Below are 19,796 nucleotides of genomic sequence, written 5' to 3' on the forward strand. Positions count from 1 at the left end.
GTGTGTTTTACAAGACCACGGGACGACTAGCCGTTTCAAAATAAGGGACAAACATATTAAGGAAATTTGTCCTGGAAAGCCAAGCCTTTTAAACAAGACCTTATGCTTATTAGCATCATTCTGTCGTTAGCTTGTTAATTAGGGAATCATTCTCAGTATCCAGAGCCAGCAGGATCCGAGACAGAATAGGACTCTCCCAGGTGCTATAGAGAGCAAGTGATGCAGTCATATTGGAGACTCAAAGGTCTCTGTGAACCACAGTTAATTTGAATTCTTTCTCCCTTGTTCTATTTTTTATTCATTTTTAAAAGCGATGTCGAATTCTGAAGCTTAATGGCTTCGCCTTCCCACAGTCAGACAATAAAAAGATGGAAACAAAGCAGAGCAGAGGTATCTCCCCGCCTACTCGATTTATCCTGTGATTCACTCGGTAACAGTGTCCTAGTGGGCAGGAACGTCAGATTTTTAATGCAGATTTAAGACACATTCAAGTGTGAAGTAAAAAGGGGGTCTCCAGAAGGGTCCCCAGGGGCCACAGGAGGTGTTTAATGGCACGCAATGACCCAAACGGCCGGGCTTGTTATGGTCTCTCCACTGGAGCCCCGGTCTTTCACAGAACCAGCATTGTTGGCACGGCACTGCAGACACTCCACACAAAAAACAGAGGTGACAGGGCCGTTCCCCCAGTGTGCTTCATGTACTGAATGAAATCACTATAATGAAATCAAGCAAAGGCATTCACAAACATTCAAAACTCTTTCAATGTAGCCTTTGGGATGTGCATTTACACTCTAAGATTTGAAACAAAAGTACATTTGCACTGTGATATTTTTGAATGCAATACATCTTGTGCATTTCATCATTCAGTTTTACATTATATTTTCACTCCCATGGTTTTCATAAAAAATTAGTTATATGCTTTTTATTTTTATTTTATATTACTAGATGAGTAACATGGGCTCTTTATGCTCCATTTCATATAACATGTCAGCTTTGCTGTCATCGCCATGACATAAATGGCTGCTGGATTTATGATTGCAGATTACTGGATGTATACAACAAGGTTTTATGGCATATTGAATAACATAAACCTTGCATTTTAGTAGAACTATTGATTTACATTAGAGAGTAAGGCTGTTTACACAATGAAAATGGAAAAATTGAGGCCATTTTCAATGATTTACATGGAGATGTTGTTTTGGGGGCCTGAAAATACAAATTCTTGAAAGCAGATTTCAAATAAAACTACAATGGTATTTTATCCTAACTATTAGGTTTGCACAATACATGGTTTCAGCATCCATATCACAATGTGTGCATCCGCAATAGTCATGATGCAAAGATATGCATTGTTGAGTTAACTTTGCAGTGTAATTTTTACATTTAAATATACAAAACCATAAAGCATGCACTGTTTATTTCACTTTTATCTTTGCTTTGTTGCATTTATCTATGCTTGTTTGTTTATTGCATGTTATGCATGATTCACTTCCCTACAGAATCATTTCAGTCAATCAAAATAATACATTCGCTAACACTTTAGGGACCAATTCTCATAAATAACTACTTTCTTATTAACATGCATGTTACTGAGATATTGGCTGCTTATTAATACTTATAAAGCACATGTTCTGTATGATCTTATCTACATTCCTAATCCTATCCAAATATTAATCCAATACCAAAACTATCTTAATAACTATTAATTAGGAGCAACGTAAGAGTTTATTGAAGCAAAAGTCAAAAATGGTTAGCCTAGAGCGAGATGTGAACCTAAAAATAAAGTGACCAAAATTTTTTTCCAAGTACAACAAAGTATATCACAATATATAAAGCAGAAAAACAAAATATCGCAATGTCCGATTATTCCAATATTGTGCAGCCCTGCTAACTACAAAAGCTAATTTTGTGAAAACATCATGCAAATGCATTTTAGATGTTCAGGTCTAATAGGTATGTTTGAGTGCTTCGCATATACAACAGCAAAGACTGTTGGCTGCAATGGAAAATCACCTATTTCCCTGTTTATTATAGACCATTTCAATGTGGTCATGTCATTGGCCATGAACATTTCCTGCTTGTTATCAAACTATTTCATAACCATAACAAGAGGCAAATCAATCATAACTTAATGTTAAAACAGCTATCATAACGTTCTTTTTGGATTTTCAGAAGCTATAGAAATTAAAAATGTAAAACAGGAAATACGTTGGAACCATTGTTTTTGTTTACATCCCTCAACATGGGCTATGTTTAATATATGAAAAACAGTATCTCACAAAATCTGAATACAAAAATTTGTCTAAGAGTAACACAATGACTATATGGCAAATATGGAACCAAGTGATGTCCCTAACTACTGCTCTAGGATATGTAATAATGTTTTTCATAATAGTTATACGTTAAATGGGGTCCTTTTATAAATTTTTGTGAAACTTGTCAAAAATACGAAGAATTTTGTAATGTTTTTAAAACTTTTAAAGTTATTTTACAGTGCATTTTGCTTTTGGTTGGTAAAATCAAATAAAAAATATATAAATAAAATAAAAATAAAAAATTTGTGATTTTAGGCTAATCAGAAAGAAAAAAATCAATCAACATCATTTAATCATGTACAAAAGACATTTACACAAATTACCCTGTTTCATAATGTGTTAGTGAAACACAATAATTATACCATTTGTGTAACCATAGCAAAACCATAAATTATCAAGCACAATGCAATGGTTTAACCACAATAACATGCTTGTTTATTAGTTCTTGACAAGTAAGTTTATTTTTGTAAGTGCTTATTAGCGTAACAGCAAAAGCTAGCTCAAAATAAAATAAATGAATTCATTTTAAATGGTAATGGGTTGAAAAAAATGTATGTTGAGGAAACAAATACAGTCATGTCGCACCTTTCAATGTATTTCCCAAAGCTGTGAAAGTGCATGTTTGCTGGATCTGTCCTCGTGTTGGCCTCCTGCTGGGTCGGGTGTAATGTAGCAACAGCTCCCGTTGGCTGGTGAGCGGATACGTCACACTTTACTCTGCTTATGCCTGCTCGCGTGGATTGTGGCGGTCAGAAGAAATAAGTGATGTGTCACAGGTTTTACACGAGGAGACAGGCATAAACTAAAACTGAAGCGCCGCGACCACTTCCTCTCTGAACAGCTTTACAAGGCGAGAAAGGCAGCAACTCTCCAAACCGTATCACTGGAAAACGTCTCTCCGAGACTTACTGTCATAGTGAAAACTTTTCGCATGTTTTAATATGTGCAAGAGCGACATTTAACTCCACGGCTATCAATCGTTTGGAAAGTTTTTGCTTTTTTGTGCAACATGACATTTAAATGTGTCTTTTTGACGCACCTGTTATTGCTTTGGGTTGGTTCCGAAACTGGCGCATCTGAAGCTGCTGGGACAAGCGCGCGCGACAGCACGACAGACGCGCTCGTGCCCACTGATGCGCTCTCGCAGCATATGTACAAACTCTATGAGAAGTACAACACTGAACCTAACCGGCTCAAAGAGGGGAATACTGTAAGAAGCTTTAAAGCAAAACCTGGTAAGTACGTGAAAAATGAAATGCATTATAAATAACAAAATGTGTTGCCATACGTCCATTATATGACGTTTAAAAGCAACTATTATGCTATATTTTGTACCATGGCATCGCACAATGGTTAGAGCAGCATCTATTTTTTATATTGTATATCGTTTGAATGACTTTGTTTTGTTTGAAAAAAATTTTCAATAATTTGCACGAATTTGACTTTTTAATTACTTTCAGGGATTTTGACTTGTAGAGGAAGTGCTGTTAGTTAATTTATTTGTTAGTTAATAGGATATTCTACAGACTAATGCTAATATATATATAGTAATCTATTAATGTGTAATTCATAAACTATTTTATAAAAATCTGACTGTGTATACTATGCGTAATGTTTGGCTTTTGCAGATCATACACTGAAAAAATGGCAAAAATTGCAAAAATTGTTGCAAGCGATTTATGAGTTGAATTTAAACAAACAAATTAAATGTAATAATGTTCAACTTAAATGCAAGGAATCATCTTTGAATTTTTCAGTGTATGTGCTATTTAAATCACAGTAAAATGGTCACATGTTATGGCTTTAACTGCTCTCAAAACAAGAGATTAGAAAATAGAGTTTTCACAGCAATACCATATAGACCATTTCAATGAGTTAATATCATTGGCCCATGAACTTTACCTGCTTGATATCAAACTATTTCATAACTGTACCAAAAAACAATTAAATTGTAACTTAATGTTAAAACAGCTATCCTAATATTATTTATCAATAAATGGACCTTTTTTGGTTTCTCGGAAGCTATAAAAATTAAAAATGTAAGACAGAAAATACATTAGGACCATTGTTATTGTTTACTTCCCTCAAAATGGGCTATAGAAGATGCAATCTGGGTTCCTCAAATAAAGTTTCATTTATTTCTCCATTTCAATAATCTAAAATACTTTTTTCATCAATAAAGAACTTTTGTTTTATATTGATGTTAATCTTCCTATTGGAACCATCAAAGCCAATAAATAAACATGGTAAATACTTATGAAAGTGCTATGAAGTGGATTTTGTTGTTTTGGAAAATGACCACATATTTTACTAATGAGTTTGAGGTTTGGTTGCAGCAGTGTAAGCGCGAATGTGTATTAAAGGCAAGCAATTAAAATGTAATTGCAATGAACCAAGTTGTTCATACATTATAGTATATTGTATCAAATGATTAAGTACACAAAAGTTAAGACGGCCTAATATATATAATGTCCACAAAATAACATTTGCTGCACTTTCATGAAAAAAATCATCTTTTTTGGCAGTCTGCTAAAGCATTTAATCAGTCCCGATTAATAGAAGGACATTGTTACAAGTTCTAACTCTTAAGGGACTCTAAATAAACATTTCCATATGTCTGCTCTAGGAGTAACATGTCTCCTCACTTCCTTGTGCTTTCTCCAAGTCCTTCCACAGAACAAAAAGCCTGTTGTTTGAGCCCATATTCATAATTGATATGTAACTCAGCAGTTTCTCTCGTATCTTTGCAGAGAATGTGGAGCAGAGGGTCTCATACCGGCTGAATCTCACTTCCCTTCAGGGATCTGAGGTGATTCTCTCATCAACATTTCACTTCTTTTTTGACAAACGGCCCCGCCAGAGGTCCTGGTTCTGCAAGCGCTTCAAGAACCCCTCCTGTCGCATCACAAATTTCCCTCTACTTCCCTCTATCCGTCTTCTTTTCCGGTCTCCCTCCGTCAACTCAACCACAGGATCACTGCTTGGAAACCTCACTGTAGTTCCTCACAGACGTGGGACCTGGCAGAGCAAGGATGTGTCTGTCATTATGAAGGAGGCCCGAGATAGGAATCAGCTTTTGATCACTTTGGAGTTTGACTATGGAGAGCAGTATCAAAGGTATCAGGACCAGCTCTCACCCTCCACTCTTCCATACTTACTGGTATATGCTAATGACCTGGCCATTTCAGAGCCCAACAGTGTGGCTGTGAGCCTGCAGAGATACGACCCTTTCATCGGAGACCAGCAGCCAGCTCAGTCTCCAGACTCCTCACCTGACATACGCGTGAAGCGGGAGCTGGAACTGGACTTCACTGATCCCATTGAGAACAATGAGCTCCCGGAGGTGGAGTACAACAGCTTCAAACAGCATGATATGTGGGAAAGCGCTTACTATCCGCTCAAGCCAAAGCCCTTCAAAAAAGAACGTCGGAGGAAAGGCCAGGAGCACACTGATGGATTCGGCAAGTCTCAGGTTCTCCGGTTTGATGAGAAAACCATGAAGAAGGCTCGGAGGAGACAGTGGAAAGAACCTCGCAGCTGTTCCAGGAGGTACCTGAAGGTGGACTTTGCAGATATTGGGTGGAACGAGTGGATTTTGTCTCCCAAGTCTTTCGATGCTTTCTACTGCGCAGGAACGTGTGAATTCCCCATTCCAAAGGTCAGAGAGCCTCATGGCCAGGATCAGCATATACGCATGTGAATCGTTTAGACATGTTGAAATATTTAAAAATGACTATGGTTAAATGCAGCTACTCTAGCCAGAGATTTTAAACAAAGAAACCCTTCAGAGAATGTCTGCACAACCAAAGCACACTAACTTTATGTGCAATTACAGCCAAATAATTGTACACTTAATGGGGGTTTTAAGCACGTTCTGGACACATTTTCTTTTGAAATGAACCAGTTGTAAAGTTACTCTGTTGTGAATAATAGAAAGGTGTTGTAAGACATGATTTCCTCTGCTCCATTTAAGAAAGCAAAACAAATGGTTGCATATCTAAACGCTACCAAAGCTCATTATCCTCTCTTTTCTGCCCTTTTCAGGTGGTCCGCCCGTCCAACCATGCAACCATCCAGAGCATAGTCAAGGCTGTTGGGATCATTCCAGGTATCCCAGAGCCATGCTGTGTCCCAGAGAAGATGAAACCTCTCAGTGTATTATTTGTGGATGAGAGCAAAAACATTGTATTGAAGATCTACCCCAACATGTCTGTGGAGACATGCGCATGTAGATAGACTCGCTGGCAGAGGAAGGAAAAACAAATGGGCATTGTTTTGGTTTTGACACCCAAATTTACCTTGAAGAGGCATATTGTCTTTAGTTGCACTTGGTGGGAAGTGCACACGTTTGTATGGACTGCATTTCATCTCTTATTTTATACAGTATCTGTGATATTTCATTACTTCTGTTCTAAACCTTTTTAATTGTGCTAGATGAGTAACACGAGCACTTACTCTTACACTTATTTGCTTTTAAATTGTGAGATATGAATGGCTTAGATTACTGGATGTACAATAAGGTTTTATAGGTTACTGAATTTAAGCCTTATCTTCTGGCAGAATTGTTGAATTATGTTGGAAAGTAAATTAGAAAACTATTCTATTATTCAGATTAATGTTGGTGTAGTAACAGATTAAGATAAAGTCTTTGTGTGTATTAAAAATGTAAGTGTAACTTGATATTTGGGTCATTTAAAATCATAAATGATCAAGTACATGTGGAAATGTGAACCCTTTAATGTTCTTCATCATACATTTCAATCAAGGTTTTAGCATGATTGCAAAGCAGTCTCATAGTAATTAATCTGAAATTAGATTTTAAACAGAACTAACTTTAAAACACACACACAGGAGGAAATTTTTGTGAAACAAATAGACCCTTTGCACATTTCTGGGTTTCTCAGTAGCGGACGTCGTCATAGTTGGGAAAATTTAGAGCACAGTGAATATGACAATACAACATATAATTCTTTTACAGTCTTATTTGCTTGATTAATAAAAGAAAAACTCCAAATGATGTTATATTACTGTCCTGTCCCATAAACGCTGCATTAGAAACACCTCGCAAAAGCCGTAATTCATAATATTAAAACCTTTCAAGAATTTAAGATGCTGATGACAGTTAAAGCGTCATGACAGGCTTGTGAAAAGGGTCCATCCCAAAAGGTGGAGTGTTGCTAATTGCTGAGGTCATTGACAGCAAGAGCTGTTTTGTGCATTTGTTTTACTTAAAAAGGAGTTACACATGGGTCCTTTTTGTATTCAGACATGTTTAATTACCTTGGTTTGGTGCCATGAGCAAGGCACATTTGGGCCAAATGTTGTCGGTGTGAATAAGCAATTGTTCATTTGAATTCAATATATTATATTTTAGAGAATGTATTTTTGTAAATGCCTTTTAAATTATGAAAACTAGCCTTATAAGTAGAATAAAATATATGTTAAACCATCTGTGTATTTCTTGCTGCATACTTGTATTGTTTTGTAAACTGTTCATATTCTTTACTAAACAAGAAAACAGCAACGAAAGAATGGGAATGTGTTAACTAGATTGGACATCAGAAACTGGCCTGGTACATTATTTCTTCACCTGGACATCAAAGACAACTCCAACCCTCAGTTCCCACCTCCAACCCACTTCAAGAGCATCAGGTCTCAAAGTGCAGGAAGTTCCAACTCTTACTTCAACAGATGATGTCACCCAGTTCAAACTAATTTGACATGAAGCCTTTTAATTCCACCTGGCCATGAATGAAACTGAGAAGCATGTTCTCACAGAACAAAACCCAATTACTGTCTGCTGTGTCTTTTGTTTAAACACTGTATTAAATAGCTTCTCTGTGCAGTGGAAAAAAGATAACACTTAAAGAGTGAAGTTGTTTAGAATGAAGAGATCTACTTCTATTGTTTATCCATATAAATATTAATTCAAAGCAACTTACAGTAGTTTGCTGTTCTTATCTGGTTTCATTCAGGATATTCAGCTCACTAAAACAACTTGGCCATGCTGAAAGACCAAATTCAGGTTGGAAAGTAAAAAGTGGAGTTAACATTTTCATGTACAGTCTACATTATTCAAAATATTAGCATATGATTTTTTCCGCAAACAACAGACTAAATGATAAATCCATGGCCTCCAATATCATCAAAGCTGTTTTCATCTCACAGGCTAGTTTTGACAGTGTCGGCATGAATGAGGTTTGGTAACTTGTAAATCACTTCAGTCCCACGATGATCATAAAATAACAGAAGAACGTGAGAATGTAATGCTAACATACACTAAAGCTGTCCAGAAGCACTGAGGGTAACTATCAGGTGAATCCCTTTAGGCAATGTTAGTTTCCCGGGGAGCACTTTAATATTTAAATCAGCTGTAGAGGACACCAGAGGTTTCGGCTAAATGTAAACACTCGACAGTTCCTGAAACCCAAAGTCAATATTTCGTTTTCCAAATGAGGCCTGATCAATTAATGGCAGCGATGAAAGATGCTCTTTAGAGTGAACAGAAGAATTTCTGTGTGTTATGAAATGACTCTCTCTTCAAGTGATTACCGTCAGGAACAACCCGCTGGGCTTCTTAATTGCCCCAATATTAGGCTTTTCATTCAGTTTGATGTATTCCAAAGTTATGTAGCTATTTACTTTCTTGAATGAGTAGAATGTTTGCTTTTCTAGCAGAACACAGAAGGGTTTCTTTTTGAAGTGAGGTCAACGCTGACTTTCTGGTGAATTCTCAAAGGCACAACTTAAGGGAGGCTCGGGGGTCTTTTTAGACGTTGCTCCTTGTGGTGATGATCAAATTGATCACAACCCAATCTTCATAACTCACCATCACAACTACTTATAGTGAGCTTAAAAAATCTAGAATTGTTAGAGAGCGCACTCTGCTGGTTACTCAGTGTTAGTGCATGTGCACGCTTGTGTCGCAAAAAAACCTTAACATATTTTAATTTTTATAAAATTTATAACAAAAAAATTTGAAGCCCATTTTGTTTGTATAAATTATTTAATGAAAATATGTTAAGGTTTTTTTACATACCTCACACACACACACACACACACACACACACACACACACACACATATAGATAGATAGATAGATAGATAGATAGATAGATAGATAGATAGATAGATAGATAGATAGATAGATAGATAGATAGATAGATAGATAGATAGATAGATAGATAGATAGATAGATAGATAGATAGATATTTTTTGCATTCGTCAGAACATATATTGTTTTTACAGTATCTGTGCATGATATGAATGACATGACATTAAACCCTAGTTTTCTGTAGTACTTCAGTAAGTTTAAGGTTCCATGTGTAGTTTGATAATCTTGTTTCTGTTGGTCTGATCTGGAGAGTCATTCAATACTGTTTCATGCACACAGCAATCACCATGTCATGTTTAAGACTAGGAGGGGAAATCATGATGCATAATTATATTCAAACCATACTAGAGGGGTTTCCATCCACTTATTTGTTGTGCACAAAGTTTCACATAGCAGTGTTTACACTTATTCAAACCAAGCCTATCAAATATGAACACACACCTATACTGCATGCTACCATATTTGCAAATCCAAATAACACCTGGATAGTACTGTCTACTATAAGGGCATTTACTTTGGATGTTTTCATTTGCACATTTACAATTAGCAAGATAAAAAAAACGTTATTTGCACACTGATTCAAAAACATATGATTATCACTGTGTGTGCACAAAAAAGGCTACTTTTCATCTTTCTGCATGGCTGAAGTAAAAGGCAAACACATGAAATATGTTCAAAATCTTTAATGAAATACAATGACTGTACTATATCAAAAAAGAACAGAACAAGAAAATATTTAAATAAATACATCCTCCTTGTCATTGTGCTGATAAAAATGTTAAAAAGATATCTGAAAATAACCTTGTAACATAAAATTTGGCATTGTAAAAGGATGAATATTTAAAAAATAAAATCTCTTTACAAACAATGTAGTAAGTTTATAATAGTTTAGTCAGCTGTTAGCAAACCTAAAAATGCTGGAGCATTTTGTTCTATCGTTTCTCAATACGTGTAAATACTTGTAGTCATCCAGACGTTGTAAGGCACTGTTAAGTTAAAATTGACCAAACAATTCAACATTATTACAACTAAAATGCACTAAGTACAACTATCTCTAAAGAGAAAGTTATGCATGTCTATATCCACCTAGTGGCGATCTAGGCCTGACCTGAATTGCACTACTCAAACCCACCACCACTTAAAATACTAGCTAAATGACTGTGGCCTGTTGTGAATATAAGACAAGCACTCTTGGTTAAAACGTTCGAGTTTTTGCCCCGTTTTTAATGTATTGCTACAGCAAAGCACCTTCCAATAGCAGCCTAACCACAAAGCATCATCACAGTGTAAATGCATCAATGCGTCTCTCAATTATCAACACCTGCAAAGTGCAGAAAAAGATTTTCGTCTCAATTATGTGATGTCATATGACGTGAGAGGTGGTGACGCTCTCGAAAGTACTCGTGACATATGGGACAGGTGAGTTTCTCTTCTCTCCTCCGCCTCACCTGAGCTTCTGCGGCGAACTCCTTTTTGTGATGTGACCGCATGTGAAACACCAAGTCGGAGGTCATTCTGAACGAGAGGTTGCATTTGGCGCACCAGTTTTGCACTGAAACGCCCAAAGGGGTGAAAGTAGGGGGCAGAAGTGTCAAAGAAGATGTAGACTGCAGCTGGCCACCTATAGCCCTGGTCCAGTGTTCGGGCGCGTAATAGTAGGATCCTCCTGAAGTCAGAGGAGCGGACATCCCTCCACCTGAATGACTGCCTGCCAAGTCGGTGGGAAACAGGTGCGAAGCCAACACGTTTCTGTATCCTAATGAAGATTTGGATTTGAAAGAGTCTAAACTGTTATCCGTATCTGGTGGGGAAGGGTTCTGAGCTTCCGCGAGAGCGCGTTTACTGGGTTCACAGAACGCGCTCTTCTGCTCCGAGCGCGCGCTTTTAGGCACAACGAAGGAGAACGCGCTGCAGTTCGATTGAAGGCCTACTTCGGGCGCCATTATATCCCGTGATGACTTTTCAGGGTTTGAGGGCTCTGGTGCTTTTCTGACCTCGGTAAATGCGCTGTTTTTGCTTATCTTTGACTCATTTGTCTGTGCGTTGTCTGTTGGTTCAGATAAATCCCGAAAAGCTCGACAGTCTTTGTTGGCGTTGGTGGTGTTGCTTTCATTAGTGATGTTAGTTTTCTCCAATAAAACCGTTTTTTTGCTTTTGGGGGTTAAGAAAGGCTCTTGTTTTCGTTTTCGAAGTATGGTCGTGTCTTCAAAAGAAGAAGTGTTCATTTTGTCTTCCAAATCCCTTGCAATATTATGAAAATCGATGACTTTGCGATGTCGCTTAACTTCTGGCTTCTGTTGGTTGATTGGCCTGATGATGTCGACTTTTTCCTGGGTACATAAAAAACGACAGTGGGCAAGGAATGGGTTTTCGTTCTTGAAGGCCTGGCCGCATCTTGTACATGTGTAGCCTGCGTATGAAGATACAAACGTTGTTAGATAATAATGGCATTGTTGCTAAAATTATTGTCACTACAGTATACGTTTCCTTAAAAAATAAGAATTAATTTTTAATTTATGTGGTATGATATGAAAATCCATATAGCATATGTTTACAAAAATATAGTGCAAACACTACAGAAAAATTCTTAAAAATGCATTTAGTTTATAATACACCTCTAGAAAATTATATATCATGCCATGTATTCGTTAAAAAACCTGAAGGGGTCATCTTGTGTTCCATGTTTTGTTACATGACAATAAAATATTTGCTACATTAGTTTTACCATTGCTTTGGTGTACACTTTTTTGTAATACTATTATATTAATTGATCTATAATGCTGCTAAATTAGCCTATACTACAATGCTTGTTTTTTTTCTGAAAATATCTTCGAATGAGTCAATTTAAAAAAAATAATAATAATTATCCAAATCTTTACAGAAGTTTGAAGAAAAAGAAAGAAAAAAAGAAGAAAATGTTTTAATAGCATATTCGTGTTATTTAATATGAATTATATTATATTATTTAACAAATAATTGACATTTGATGACAATAATTCTTACATGTAAAGTTATCTAAAATCAAATTAACATTGTGCATTAAGCTTTAAAACATTTCTACTATTATTATTGTTGGCACTGCCCTTCTATTTTATTCATATAGATTTTTGAAAGCTATTACTCACCATCTGTCAGGGCTTTTGCCTTAATGTCTCTGAATCCCAAAAGATGAGACAGCTCCTCATCATACCAAACAAGCAATTCCTCCCCTTCCTTTACATCTCGAATGGTCCTAAAGTGCAGCTGTCCGCCTTTCAAGTAGGCCTCAGTATTCTGGTCTTCTTCGCTCATCGCAGCCTGAACTAACCGGAGCCAAGGAACTACTAATGGAGAGCCTTTCATTGCCTCAGGATCTACCTGTTAAAAGAGTAGCAAATTTGAAATGAAAATATTTGCACTGCTTGGTCTGCACAGTGTAGGCTAACAAATTATATATCCTTTTTGTGCGTTTCATTTACTAAAACTAGTAAACTACTAATCAACTACTAAAACAACTATCTTTCAGTCCATGTCTAAAAGAAAAATCTTGGCAATACAAAAATATGTAGTAAGTGCCAAATGACTCACCCGAAATACATAGGATTTATTCCGTTTGTCAAAGGATTTCAATGCAATGAAGGCTATGGTGTCATAAAAAGTGTTATGAAGAACACAAGGTCCAAATGAGGTTCCAGCTGGTATGTCCTGTGTAACTTGAACACTGCTGAAGAAATCCGCGACGTGGTGATGGAGAATTTTGCTGTCATTAGTCCACAAGGAGCGAGGAAAAATACTGTGCTCCATGTTTATTCCTGAGGGAAAAATAATCAATGATAAAAAGTTAAACAAGAAACCAAAGAATGTATTAATGCTGTATTATTAATAATAATAATAATAATACTGCATCAATATATAATATATTATAATATTATATATCATTATTATATAATATTATAATATATTTTATATATTTATATATGTTTGATCAGTTTTCTTTAAAAAATATACTGACTAAAGCGGTTCAATTAATATCTATATGGTACAAAGTGCAAAATCGATTGATAAATGAAAAGAAAACATTATTTGTCTTATATCGATGCTATCTATAGCATTTAATTCCTTAATTAATTTAAAAACCTTTCTACTTGTGCAAAAATAATTTTTAAAATACATGCAGTAATAGCAACGTACCTACAGTAAGTTATGTTGGTGATGTTCCAGAGCAGGTGCACAGACCAAAGACACGCGATATGCAGTTGTCTACAGAGAGCGCGCGATCGCGACTGTCTCCTGATCCTGACAGCCTCTTGAATGTCTCTCGCGCTGCGCGGTCACGCACTATCCACGCTGAGGACGCGGAGCTGATGCGCTTCATTTATCCCCAAACCCCCCCAGGTGGCATTTTGATTGGTGCTTCACCAGCTTTAAAGGCGTGTTAATTACAAGCGAGGGTAATCAATGACAGAAGTCAGAGACCGTTAGATTGTAATGAGCATCACAAAAGACTGTACGCCCAGTGTGCATATTTAAGATCCTTTCAATTCAAAACCCATCTGTCATATTTTGTGATGACTGTCCAGTTATGGAAAGTTTTTTCTGTTTTTTAGTCATTTAAAAATAGAAATAAAAAGAAGACGAAGAAAGATTTATACCCTATGAATTCCAAAGATTTCTTTATAATAAATTAATACAGAGTATTTAATTTAAAATAGCTATTGATTACTTTATTTCTAAAAAAAAATAAACTACATTTCACTAAACGCTGTAGGTGTAAAGTAGCATCAAATACAGCTTATTTTTTTGTCAGAATTCAATCAGAATTGTCTGTCTCCCGGAAAGAGTAAGTTTCAGTAGCTGTTGGCAGGCTGTTTGCCGTCCGGTCTGTGGTCGCTCCTCCAAACATTTCTCCTTGAGGAGGAGCTTTCTGTGTTTTGGAAGCGCACTCGGATGACTGCGGGATATAACACTGTGACAGGACATTTAAAAATCTTGTTTGAGGAGTAAATTTCATGGAAAAGTGTTGTTTTCTTTTTGTGCTGGAGTAATATGAAATGCAATTTTATTCTAGTGCTTTTGGAGAGAATAAACTGATGAAATGGCACGTTCACTGATTCACGTGAGTCTTGTGTGCATTTTACTGATTTTTACGGCCAGTCTTCAAACTGGAAACGTTGAGCCAAGATTTGAGGAGGGGAAGATGTCCTGTCAAGGTGCTTTCGACTTGTATTTTGTCCTCGACAAGTAAGTGGCCCTCGTGTGGCATCATTTTATTCCCCTCTCATCGCGCGACGCGCCTTTGACGCCCTCAGACGCGCTTGAATCGCTTTTTTAACGACAGCCATTCGTTAGGTAGAATTAGATTAATCCTCAAGCTTTCATATTCAAATATGTTAATTATTTACTTTAATTCTTAATCATTTCTAGCCTATATTCTTGCAAGAAAGGACTGACTAGATATTTCGGGAAATTTAGATTTCCCAAGGGAAGCAAGACAGGATGCATGGAGGAGAGTAGAACACAGACAGAGAACTGACATGAAATACAAAATTCGAAACAAAAGCCAATATTGTCCCTACAGAATTAACATGCAGTGCTGCTCAGTTTTCCTAATGGTGAATTCCTCAATTTTTATCCTGCTAAGGCTGATAAATGGATTTAGACACAGCAGACAATAAGACCGGTTCCCTTGCCTAGGGGGCATGCTTTAACAAGCATGGTTTTTCTCTCACCTGGTGCAGTTCACATCTGCATTTGGGCATCATTATCAAGTGGGGGTCTCAAGCACAAAAGGAGAAGACCTCATCGAACAAGAACATGTAGGCTACTATAAGGTGATGCAAATGCCCAGTAACATTTGTCTTTAGATAAAATGCATATTGCATCATAAATCTGCAGTCAGTTGTTTTGGCTTGGTTTGTAGATAGTAAATAGTTCTTATTTAAGTGTGTAATGATCACTTAGAGTGTAAATAATTGAAAAGTAAGTGGCATACTCGTTCCTTAGTACCTTGACACGGAATACCCAACAAGCTTAAACATGCTGTGGCATGCTGGAAACTGATTTTGAACTGAATAGTTTTTGTGGCCATCAGATTTTAGTCAAATCTGATGTAAAAGCTAGAGCAACAATGTCTGTAAAGCTTAGATACTAACTTTCTCTTTGTTAAATAAATAGAAAGTTCAAGTTGAGTTGATAGTGAAAATAGCAAAGTTGGTAACAATTTACAAGAACTTTTCATTTGCTTATATTAGTTAGTTAATATGAAAAAAAGGTTAAAACATTTATTAACCTACATTTTAACACAAAATACTCCTTGATTTTAATAATGTATTAGTAAATGTTATTTAATGTAACTAATAATTAATAGTTGTATGTTTATTGACTAAAATGAACAAAGATAAAAATACAGTGTAAATACCGTGACAAATGTAACGCATAAACTAAATTAACTCCACAAAGTTTATTTCAATGATATAACCTTAAATCCTCCAGTTATCACACTTTGTTGCTATGTTTGGAGTGCAAATGCGAGTTAGTAACACTTCACAGTTCTCTCTTCTGTTTGTAAAGTTTTTTGAATGCCTTTAGTGACCTAAGGGATTGCATGCATCATCAAGCTTTTGCCACACTTCCACACTTTTAATCAGCTGAATGGTTTTGGCTGGATTTTCAAGGCCTTAAATGCCACTCAGTGACCCTACACTAATTGTAAATATCAGGCCATCAGTTCAGAGTGGTTTTGGAAAGAAAAACAGCTGCAGTGCTTTTCAGAGGGAAAATACTTGTGATTAGCAATGAAACGAGAATTAGTTTTATGTCACTATGTGTTCCTTTTAATTTCGGACTCCTTTTAAATCACAATCCAGGCTAAAAATATTCTGAGCCAGTGGTTTGTTGAAGATTGACCATATTCAGAGGAAAACCGTATTAAAGCAAAGCAGCAGAGTGTCATTATTCAGGGATTATGAACCCAAACACTGTTTATTTTCTTTAATGACTTATTTCTGTGGCTTTTAACAGTATTGGGGATGGGTGATCACCAGAATAGGGAAGTCCCAGAGTAAAATGAGAAAATATGATAAAACAGTGTTTTGGAAAATAGAAAAAGTAAAATAGAATTTCAATCTTCATAGTACATACAATTTCAAAACAGTTTCACAAGGTGATTGAGTGTGGGTCCATTACAAAAATAGGTGATATAGACAATTAAAAACCACACTTTCATAGCTAGTGGGACACTCCCTTAAAATAAATGCCAATTGGTTTCATATTTTATAATCCCACGCAAAGCCAATCATACATTTTAGGAGTGGCCCAGTTGTTTGTTTTAGAGCCATGGGTATATGGCGTTCCAGATGTGTTTAGCTTTTGACATCACATTAGCATTGATTACTGCTGGTACTGTTGCTAGATCCACATGGCCAGTTTTATGTTTCCTGACCCCCTGTCAGAGATGGATCTGTGAACCTTTTTGGATGCTGATGTAGATGCAAGCTCTTGCTTTAGATCCCAACCTGTTACACTCACCCATTGCCATCTGTTCCCATTCAAATGGCTGGCTCAAGGAGAAAGGGGTGTTGCTCTTCGCTAGCAGGAGGCAGATTCATCTGGCACAAAGGCAATTAGCTCTTGTTGGGAGCGCTTTGGGGCCTGTAATTAATTAGTGGCATGTGCGCATTTTATAGAGTACTCAAGGACCTGCTACTCTCAGATAGTGTAAGAAAAGATGGTAATTGTTATGTGATTGCATTTTAGGCACCATTGTAATCCACAGAAGGGGTATTACTCGTTGAAGGATCTTTTCTTTCATTTGTATTATAGATCAGGAAGTATCCAAAACCACTGGATTGAAATTTACTCCTTTGTGGAGCATCTTGCTGAAAAATTCACAAGGTAAAGTCACTTATGAATACTTGAGTGGTAAGTAATACCTTTAATGAATAATATGTGATTTGCTTTTACAGTCCTATGTTACGGATGTCTTTCATTGTCTTCTCAACCCGGGGAACTACAATTATGAGACTCACAGAGAACAGGTATCAGTGTCCACTTGTGGAATTTTCCAAAACAACAATTTTGTACACAAACACTAATGTTTCCTCCTCAAACACTCCTCTTTATCATCTGTAATTCAGAGATGATATTACCAGAGGCTTAAATACGCTAAAGAGAGAAATACCAGGAGGTGATACATACATGAATCTTGGATTGGAAGAGGTAATGTGCTGTTATTGAATCTGTTAAAATGAATCAACAATTGCTTCATTAATGTTTTTCAAATTCCAGGCCAATGTGCAGATATATCATGGGAATTATGGTAAGCTTGCGCTGCATTCACACTTCCACTTTTTAATCTGGGAAGATCAAGCCTCAATGAGATGATGTTTGCTTCACAGGAGCAGCCAGTGTGATCATAGCACTGACGGACGGGGAGTTAAACGACCATCAGTTTGTCACAGCACAGCAAGAGGCAAGTACACAAGCCAGCGATGTCGCAACGGATGTGGCATGTTTTCTGGAAGATGTGTAATTGACAGTGGCATTTGCTCAGTAATAGAGCTGACTGTGTTGCTGGCCGTCTGTGTGCAGGCGCAGAGAGCTCGGTCTATGGGAGCCATCGTTTACTGTGTGGGTGTAAAAGACTTTAATGAGACACAGGTAACTCAGCATCACTACTTGATGAGCCGCTTTAGTGACAGTAACCATTTTTATTTACATTTCTGTACTTGAGGTGTCTTAATAAACCTATCTGTATTACATTTTGTGTTTAGTTGGCCACAATTGCAGACACCATAGAGCATGTTTTCCCTGTAATTGGAGGATTCCAGGCGCTTGAAGGAATGATAGACTCTGTAAGTCTCTGTGTACTTCTTTCTGTCTTTGATGATGGACCCAAATGAAAGATGTGGTACTGAAAGGCACATTAAATGAGGGATTGAATCACTTAATCACTCAAATTTATGATAGCTGGCATGTGACATGATGCCATGCTAAATGTTTAAACTTATTAGATTCCAGCTTAGATTGAAAAATAAAAACAATAAAAATAAAATATATATTTTTATTTAGATTGATGCAGTAAAACAAAAGGTCAAGTAAATGGTGCAAACAGCTTTGTTAAAGTTTCAAATATGAAAATAGATTGCACTGCACAATTGAACCTCATACCGCTTCTTTATGTCCGACAAGCTTTCAGTATCAGCCATGGCGCTCTCCTGTCAACTTGTGCAGGAAAATTACATACTGATTTCAAACAGAAGCAGACCTAAAAGTCTGCAATATGCACACGTTATATATTCAGAATGTGAGCATAACTCAAAATGAAAACAAAATGTAGATTAAGTATAGTGATGGGAAATTCATAACATAATTAAAATGTTACATATTGATTCCATAACATATTATAAACAACAAATTTATAAACTAATTTCAAGAGGATCACATGCTTATGATTGTTCTCAGCTGGTTCACATCAGCTTACGATTGATTATCCAATCAGATGATTCCTAACTCACTATAAATAAGCAGAGTTATCTTATATCTTTGTCTTGAAGAATCCAGATGGGCGACACGGCGGCCCAGTGGTTAGCACTGTTGCCTCACAGCAAGAATGTCCCAGGTTAAAGTGCCTTCTAACCAATTGACATTTCTGTGCAGAGTTTGCTTATTCGCCCCATGCTCGCATGGGTTTTCCCCTGGTACTTTGGTTTTCTCCTCCAAAAAACACACAATCTAACTAAATTGAACTTACTAAATTGATATCATAGCTAAGCTCTTAGCGAGTACATCTCTCCTCAGCCATCCTACAACTGTCATTAGCCAGAATTAACCCGGGGGGAGCTCATGGAGATCTACCTGAGCTCAAACTCCCCTCTCACTCTGCAAACTGGAGGGAGCCCAGTGCTTGAGGATCTTATAAGCGCAGAGCTCTCTTCCAGGTCAACATGCCAAACAAGCTTTATTGTCAATCATCAGCTAAGTGTGAACACATGCTAATAATGGCATCTCGAATAAGATGTGTTATGCTATTCACCAATGTTACTTAGATGCCTGTAGAACAAAATGGCAGATAAAGACAAAGTAATGTTGCAAGATATAAAGCTACAGTGCAAGATTTAATCACATTGTAATATTGGTCAAAAATGAAAAGGGTTCATAGGTATCAAAATAACAAAAGCTATATAGAATGTAGGGTAACACTTTATTTTGATAGTACATTGAGTATAAGTAGACCGTCTCCCTAATGTCTGCTGATACTGCTCCTTCAACAGACATTTAACTGTCTATAGGAAACTTTACAAGTACAAGTCAATTTACACTAAACCTAACCCCAATCCAACAGTCTACTTATAATCTAATGAGAATTAGTTGGCATGTAGATGCAGTGT

At 36.7% G+C, this 19,796-nt stretch overlaps 3 protein-coding genes across 10 annotated transcripts in view; 2 read left to right on the plus strand and 1 right to left on the minus strand.

The window, feature by feature from the left end:
• Positions 1–3,066: 3,066 nt before the first annotated feature.
• On the plus strand, positions 3,067–7,766 carry gdf10a (growth differentiation factor 10a). The gene is made up of 3 exons (XM_686367.8): positions 3,067–3,550; positions 5,066–5,973; positions 6,360–7,766. The coding sequence occupies exons 1-3, from the start codon at positions 3,325–3,327 to the stop codon at positions 6,549–6,551; spliced, it is 1,326 nt and encodes a 441-aa protein (XP_691459.3). The 5' UTR covers positions 3,067–3,324; the 3' UTR covers positions 6,552–7,766.
• Positions 7,767–10,097: 2,331 nt separating this feature from the next.
• znf488 (zinc finger protein 488) lies at positions 10,098–13,757 on the minus strand. 2 transcript variants are annotated; one of them, NM_213410.1, is given in 4 exon segments: positions 10,098–11,839; positions 12,555–12,786; positions 12,997–13,220; positions 13,604–13,757. In NM_213410.1, coding segments are annotated over 3 exon segments (1,509 nt in total). In that variant the 5' UTR covers positions 13,213–13,220; positions 13,604–13,757; the 3' UTR covers positions 10,098–10,778.
• The window catches only part of antxr1d (ANTXR cell adhesion molecule 1d), a 42,558-nt gene continuing 33,552 nt past the window's right edge, over positions 10,791–19,796 (plus strand). For 4 of the 7 annotated variants that reach the window (XR_012388786.1, XR_012388787.1, XM_686496.8 and 1 more), the window contains exons 1-8: positions 14,320–14,649; positions 17,230–17,301; positions 17,373–17,444; positions 17,544–17,625; positions 17,695–17,725; positions 17,805–17,878; positions 17,998–18,066; positions 18,180–18,260. Coding sequence is in view for 5 of the 7 variants with exons in the window: in XM_686496.8 (XP_691588.2) it covers positions 14,504–14,649; positions 17,230–17,301; positions 17,373–17,444; positions 17,544–17,625; positions 17,695–17,725; positions 17,805–17,878; positions 17,998–18,066; positions 18,180–18,260 (627 nt within the window). In the remaining 2 variants the exon portion in view is untranslated. Of the gene's footprint in view, positions 11,428–14,319; positions 14,650–17,229; positions 17,302–17,372; positions 17,445–17,543; positions 17,626–17,694; positions 17,726–17,804; positions 17,879–17,997; positions 18,067–18,179; positions 18,261–19,796 lie in introns of those variants that run through there. The other 3 variants (XM_073920142.1, XM_073920144.1, XM_073920143.1) reach the window with 3 other exon arrangements.

Source organism: Danio rerio, chromosome 13 (genome assembly GCF_049306965.1).
Source record: "Danio rerio strain Tuebingen ecotype United States chromosome 13, GRCz12tu, whole genome shotgun sequence".
Classification (NCBI taxonomy): domain Eukaryota; kingdom Metazoa; phylum Chordata; class Actinopteri; order Cypriniformes; family Danionidae; genus Danio; species Danio rerio.